The sequence below is a fragment of the Phaethon lepturus genome, unplaced genomic scaffold (genome assembly GCF_000687285.1).
Source record: "Phaethon lepturus isolate BGI_N335 unplaced genomic scaffold, ASM68728v1 scaffold28502, whole genome shotgun sequence".
Lineage (NCBI taxonomy): Eukaryota > Metazoa > Chordata > Aves > Phaethontiformes > Phaethontidae > Phaethon > Phaethon lepturus.
This window is the reverse complement of record NW_010525983.1, coordinates 1-6,211: the sequence shown is the minus strand read 5'-3', so window position 1 is coordinate 6,211 and position 6,211 is coordinate 1. Positions and strand designations below refer to the sequence as shown.

The 6,211-nt window shown below is 61.0% G+C and overlaps 2 protein-coding genes across 2 annotated transcripts in view; both read left to right on the top strand.

The window, feature by feature from the left end:
• DDX41 (DEAD (Asp-Glu-Ala-Asp) box polypeptide 41) overlaps positions 1–3,391 on the top strand; it is a 4,897-nt gene extending 1,506 nt beyond the window's left edge. The window contains exons 4-14 of the mRNA XM_010282937.1: positions 51–123; positions 300–453; positions 567–703; positions 894–1,056; positions 1,157–1,288; positions 1,470–1,541; positions 1,839–1,935; positions 2,294–2,443; positions 2,576–2,647; positions 2,858–2,968; positions 3,219–3,391. Of these exons, the coding sequence (XP_010281239.1) occupies positions 51–123; positions 300–453; positions 567–703; positions 894–1,056; positions 1,157–1,288; positions 1,470–1,541; positions 1,839–1,935; positions 2,294–2,443; positions 2,576–2,647; positions 2,858–2,968; positions 3,219–3,355 (1,298 nt within the window). The 3' untranslated portion in view covers positions 3,356–3,391. The remainder of the gene's footprint in view (positions 1–50; positions 124–299; positions 454–566; positions 704–893; positions 1,057–1,156; positions 1,289–1,469; positions 1,542–1,838; positions 1,936–2,293; positions 2,444–2,575; positions 2,648–2,857; positions 2,969–3,218) is intronic.
• Positions 3,392–4,071: 680 nt separating this feature from the next.
• On the top strand, positions 4,072–6,201 carry DOK3 (docking protein 3; the record flags this gene model as incomplete). The annotated part of the gene is made up of 4 exons (XM_010282939.1): positions 4,072–4,128; positions 5,510–5,803; positions 5,942–6,035; positions 6,121–6,201. Coding segments are annotated over exons 1-4 (526 nt in total), but the record flags the coding sequence as incomplete, so codon positions are not given.
• Between the last annotated feature and the right edge of the window lie 10 nt (positions 6,202–6,211).

The following is a 6,211-nucleotide window of genomic DNA, read 5'->3' as shown; positions in this document are numbered from 1 at the left end:
AGGGAGAAGGATTCAGGTCATGAATGCGCATGTCTCTTGTTCTGTGACAGCGATCCTGAGGGGCCTGAAGAAAAAGGGAATCCAGCAGCCAACACCCATACAGATCCAAGGCATCCCCACGATGTGAGTGCTCTGTCCCCGTCCCAGAGAGGGGAGCGGTTGCTCCCTACAGCCCACCCAGCGCTGTGAACCGGGCGCTCTTCCTGGGTGACAGATGCGCCCCGTCACCTTGCTCAGCCCTGGAGGTCTGAGCCATTCTGTGATGCTCCTCCTCACCACTGGCCCCATTTCTCTGCCAGCCTCTCGGGAAGGGACATGATTGGCATTGCATTCACTGGCTCTGGGAAGACCTTGGTGTTCACCCTCCCGGTGATCATGTTCTGCCTGGAGCAGGAGAAGAGGCTACCGTTTTCCAAGCGAGAGGGACCCTATGGACTCATTATCTGTCCCTCGGTGAGTGTTGGGGGCACAGTGATGTGTGGGAGGAAGCTTTGATTGATATTCAGTGGCAATCCTAGATCCTTCCTGCATGAGGGTGTAGGAATGAGTAAGTTTTGTCTCTGCAGCGGGAGCTGGCCCGGCAGACCCATGGCATCATTGAGTTCTACTGTCGCCTACTGCAGGAGGACGGCCTGCCCCCACTGCGCTGTGCCCTCTGCATCGGGGGCATGTCTGTTAAGGAGCAGATGGAGACAATCAAACAGTAAGACTTTCTCAGGGAGGGGGAATGTGGGGCTGGAGCTGTGCTCTGTTTTCTGGCAGGGGACTAAGGGTGGCATCCCAGCAGGAAGGTGTGGGGTTGAAGGCGATGTGCCAAGCGTGTGTTACCTTCCCTATGTGTCACTGTGGGGGGCAGGAATCCGAGTGCCTGACTGTGGCCTCTCATCCTGCAGTGGTGTACACATGATGGTGGCAACCCCTGGCCGCCTGATGGACCTGCTGCAGAAGAAGATGGTGAGCCTGGACATCTGCCGTTACTTGGCCTTGGACGAAGCTGACAGGATGATTGATATGGGCTTTGAGGGGGACATCCGTACCATCTTCTCGTACTTCAAGGTACTGAGCTGGCACGATATGACCACCCTGAAGCTCAATCCCTGCACCCACCTGGTTGGGCAAGTGCTAAATCCTTGCCTGTGCTGTGTTCCCTGCACAGGGCCAGCGGCAGACCCTCCTCTTCAGTGCCACAATGCCCAAGAAGATCCAGAACTTTGCCAAAAGTGCCCTGGTGAAGCCCATCACCATTAACGTTGGGCGAGCAGGTGCTGCCAGCCTGGATGTTGTGCAGGTGAGGTAGCTGGGTGCTCCCCCATGCCTCTGTAGGAGGCAAACGCCATTCACGAGGGCACCTGATGCATCCCTTGTCAGGGAGCTGGGGTTTGTGTCCCTCCTTCCCAATGAGTTAAGGGATATTGAGCAACAGCGATTTCTCTGCTGCTTGCCTGACCCATCCCTGTGCTTGTTCCTAGGAGGTGGAGTATGTGAAAGAGGAGGCCAAGATGGTGTACCTCCTCGAGTGCCTGCAGAAAACCCCGCCGCCCGTGAGTAGTGTGCACCAGCTGCTCTGGCAGCATGGCTGGGGGCAGTGTGGACGTACTGCAGCCCCAGGGCACGGGTGGAGCTGGCAGTGGGGATGCAACTTGTGACACTGTGGGGCTCTGCTGTGTGTGGGGTAGGTGTGTGAGTGAGCTGCGCTCCACATATGAGCAGGGCCTGGGCCTAGAGCTGTTGTGTGCTCTGCTCAGCAAGAGGGAGCGGTTTTCCTGAGGGGTTGTGCTGGTGCCAGTAGTGCCAGCCCGCAGAAGGGCGGCTCTTCCATGATGTCTGTGCTGCTGCAGGTGCTGATCTTCGCAGAGAAGAAGGCGGATGTTGATGCGATCCATGAGTACCTGCTGCTTAAGGGTGTGGAAGCTGTGGCCATCCATGGAGGGAAAGGTCAGTGTGGGTCTTGGGGAGACCTGGGCTGCAGTGGGGCCTTGCCTGACCCTGCTCCTGCCAGGGTTGTACATGGCCGCAGGAGCTCCCAGCATGCAGCAGTTTGTGATGGTGTGAGGAAGGACTGTGGCAGTGTTGGGAGCGAATGCCACGTTGTATGTAGCAGGCACGAACGCAATGCAGGTCCCTGCAGGACCCAGAAGTCTCTCTGCTCCTTTATTTGGGAAAAACCTGCATCGGCCCTCTTGCTGGGGGAGCCCTAGTTGAGCGATGCTTGGCTCTGAGGCTATAGTACTTGCTGCAAGAGATAGGACTGGGAGCTCTGCCCTTCCTGATCTTCTCTGGTGGGCCTTTGCAGATCAGGAGGAACGGACAAAAGCCATTGAGGCCTTCCGGGATGGGAAGAAGGATGTCCTGGTTGCCACTGATGTTGCTTCCAAGGGCCTGGACTTCCCAGCCATCCAGCATGTCATCAACTATGACATGCCAGAGGAGATTGAGAACTATGGTGAGGTCTAGGGCATGACGGGGTGGGTGAAGAGGACAGCAAGGCTCCATGCTTGTTTCTGCAGTGGCTGAGTGCATGGATGGTCTGTCACATCGCATTCATCCCGGCCTGGTCCTGTCTCTTTCTCCACAGTTCACCGTATCGGGCGTACAGGCCGTTCAGGCAACACTGGCATTGCCACCACCTTCATCAACAAGGCCTGCGGTGAGAAATGGCCTGGGGCTGGGGGCTGTCTGCTGGGGGCTGCAGCTGTACGAGGCAGCTGGGCGATGGAGCTGCCTCTGCCATGGCAAGGGGGGCTGTTCCTGAGCAAGTAGGGACTAGTCATGGTGTCCTGTGGAGGGGAGATGGTGGTGTGGGGCAGTGCCCCCCACCTCTGCTTGGACTGTGTCTGATCTGTCTCTCTTCCCCCAGATGAGTCGGTGCTGATGGACCTGAAGGCCCTTCTCCTGGAGGCGAAGCAGAAGGTGCCGCCTGTGCTCCAGGTGCTGCACTGCGGGGATGAGACCATGCTGGACATCGGAGGTGAGAGACCCCAGGCTGGCACGGGGCCCCCCCGCCAGGCTGTGGAGAGACCCAGGTTGCAGATGGGACCCCCAGCTCCTGGGATGGTTCCTGGCTCGGGGCTGTCGTTGCCTGGCCATCCAGGCAGCCTGGTGCTGTGACATCGGAGGCGGGAGACACTGACGTAGCCCCTCTGCTTCTGGGGTTGGGGGGCGGGCGGCGCTCTCCTGGCATGGCACAGCTCCTCTTGATCTCCTCCCTCCTGTTGCAGGTGAGCGGGGCTGCGCCTTCTGCGGCGGCTTGGGCCATCGCATCACCGACTGCCCCAAGCTGGAGGCGATGCAGACCAAGCAAGTCAGCAACATCGGCCGCAAGGACTACCTGGCCCACAGCTCTATGGACTTCTAGCCTGGGGTGTATGCTGCCCTGCACTCCTCCTGTGCAGGCCTTGGCAGCGCCCCAGCTGCCCTCATCTTTCCCAAGCCCAGGAGCCTGTCCTGCACTGCTGTGGTCCCTTTTCCAGGCATTTGGCCACTGGGGCAGTTGCCAGCTCAGCCTGTGAAGCTCCTGCCCCGGGAGGAAACGTGGAGCTGTGCTGCAACAGTCCATTACGTCAGTGGCATGTTGGGCAAGCAGGTTCCGGTGCCTGAGGGGAGGAGGAAGCCCCAGGTGCGGTTGGCTGGGCAGTGGCCAGCTGCCCAGCTGCCTGCTGCCCCTGCCAGCCCTCCACAGTGGCATGGACAGGGTCTTACGTCGCTCCCCTCCAACGCCCTTTGATTCCTCTGGGACCATCCCCATTACCTGTTTTTGTGCCTCCCCTGTATCCCCAAAACACGCTCTGATGCAGCCAGGGCAGGGGTGTCGGGCGGTCCCCTCAGCGCTTCCTGTGCTCTGCCTGCACGTGTTCTGCCCCACTGCCCCTCTTTGAGGGGGAGGGCGGATGGACAGACACCTCCTGTGGCCCAGCCTCTGCCCCTCATCCCACACACCAAAAAGGGGAAGTTGCTGAGAGAAGGAAGTCTACCCCGTGCAGTTGTTTCGGCTGCAGCAGTCACATTTTCTCCGCTGCTGGTATAGCCTGAGTCCCTGGTCCTTGCACTGGCTGCCAGGGTGGCGCTGAGCCCATGGAGAGACCGGTGAAAGATGGGATCCTCTATGTGCAGCACTGCAAATTTGGAAAGGTAAAGGGTGGGTTTGGGGCTGGGTACAGGGTTTGCCCTGATCTGTCTCGATGCTGGTCCTGGGGCCGGGCCCTCCGCAGAATGGGGAGGGGGGACTGGAGCCATACACCTCAGAGCTGCCTTGAGGGGCCCTGGGCTCCGCAGGCCCAGGAATTGGACTCTTCCTCACGGCCAAAGGGACTCATCTGTGCCGGCACCTGCTCGGGCTCACCCTTGTGTGGGATCCCTCTTCTCGCTTGGTCACCGTGCGATTCGCAATGAAACAATAAACGCATGTTAATGAGGTGCAGCTCCAGCGGGTGTGTGGGAGCGGGGCAGGGCGTGGGACGTGGCTCTGCACCCAGCTCTCCACAAGCCTGGCCCTGGGGGACCAGTGCCACTTGTGGGGCACCCCTCGTGGCTTGGCCTGCTGCCCTGGGCCTTCGGGGTGGGCACCAAGGGCCGCAGCCCTCTGGGCACGGTATGGGGTGACATGATGGGAGGCCTCACAGGGTTGAGCCAGCTCTAGGGAGATGGGTGCTGGTGAAGCAGGTCCTGCTGGCATGCTGGCCATGCCTCGGCGGCATCCCCTCTGCTGCAGTGGGGTGGCCATGCCCCCCATGGGGGGCTCTGTGGATGTGCCAGGCTCCCATCATGCTCCCGTCTCCCCCCGCCATGTGAGAGCCAAGTCTTGGAGCTGAAGCGGGCAAGCCCTGCGTGCGTGGGGCTGCTGCCCTTTGTGTAGGAGGCAGACGGGCTGGCAGCAGTGGGTATTTTGGGTGTTCATCTGCATCTGGCTTCTGCAGGGCGGAGGCTCTGCTGCGCTTTTGAGGTGCGAGGGGGCACGCGCCCACTCTATCCCATGATGGGCTGGGAAGGTGCTGGTGCCGCAGAGCCTCCCCTGGGAGGAAGCGGGCTGTGAGCTGCAGGGCCTGGCCATGCTTGGCAGATGTGAGGCTGCCAGCAGGAGCCCCAGCAGCTCAAAATGGCTTTAATTTGCATCAGGGTCTGTCCTGAGAACAGCTCGGGAGCTCAGCTGCAGCGGTGGCAGGCCAGCACTTGCAGTGGGGAACAAAGAGCAGGACCTGGTGCTCAGCAAGCCAGGAGTGAGCGTGATTCACCCAGCAAGCTATGCCGAGCTCGCCTGGGGCAAGGTCCCCCCTCGACCCAGCTTTGGGACTGCCCTGCCCCACAGCTCTGGGGGTCCGCACTGGCCCTGGCTCTCTGTGCCCTCCTGCAGGACCCGGCGGGTGTGGGCAGGGAGCCCCCTGTGTCCCCTCCTGCTCTGCATGGCTCTTCCTGAGCACTGCCAGCCCCGCATGGAGGGCAGTACTGCAAGGACGCAGCAGGCAGCTCTTTGCTGACCCTTTTTTTCCCTGCCTCTGCCCTTCCCGTGCCCCAGAGGTCCTGGAGGAAGATGCGAGCTCAGCTCTTCGCTGCCAGCCCCTCCGGCGTGGCCCGCATGGAGAAGTTCGACGTGCGGGATGATGGCACGACACTGGAGAAGACCTCCCTGCGGCGGTGTGCCCGCCGGGTGATCCGCCTCTCGGACTGTGTCTCTGTGGGCCCGGCGGGCACAGAGAGCTGCCCCAAAGCCACTGCCGCCTTTTACCTCACCACAACAGAGAAGAGCTACGTGCTGGCAGCTGAGCAGCGGGATGAGTGGATCACTGAGCTCTGCCAGCTGGCCTTCCAGGTACCACGTGGTCCGGCACAGCCGGGACTCCACACTGTTCCTGGCTTGGGTGAGCCAGGGGTCTCCAGGGTACGTGGGCAGGAAGCGGGGCTCATGCTCCCCTGGTCTGGGGGCTGCACTCACATACCTCTGTTTCAGGGTGCAAAGGAGATGGCGCAGAGCAGCACTAGGATCCAGCCCAGCCCCACTGTCCCCATGGAGGAGAACTCTCTCTACTCCTCCTGGCAGGACCGTAGGTGCAGGGGCGGCAGATGGGGCCGGGGTGGGCTCCAGCTCCATGCTGTGGTGCTGACCCCTGCCTTGCTCTGCTCCTGTAGTGACTGAATTCCCAGTAGTGGTGGTCCAGACAGATGCAGCCACCCGCTGCGGCCTGCATGGGCACTATCTGCTCTCAGTTCTTCCCCAGAG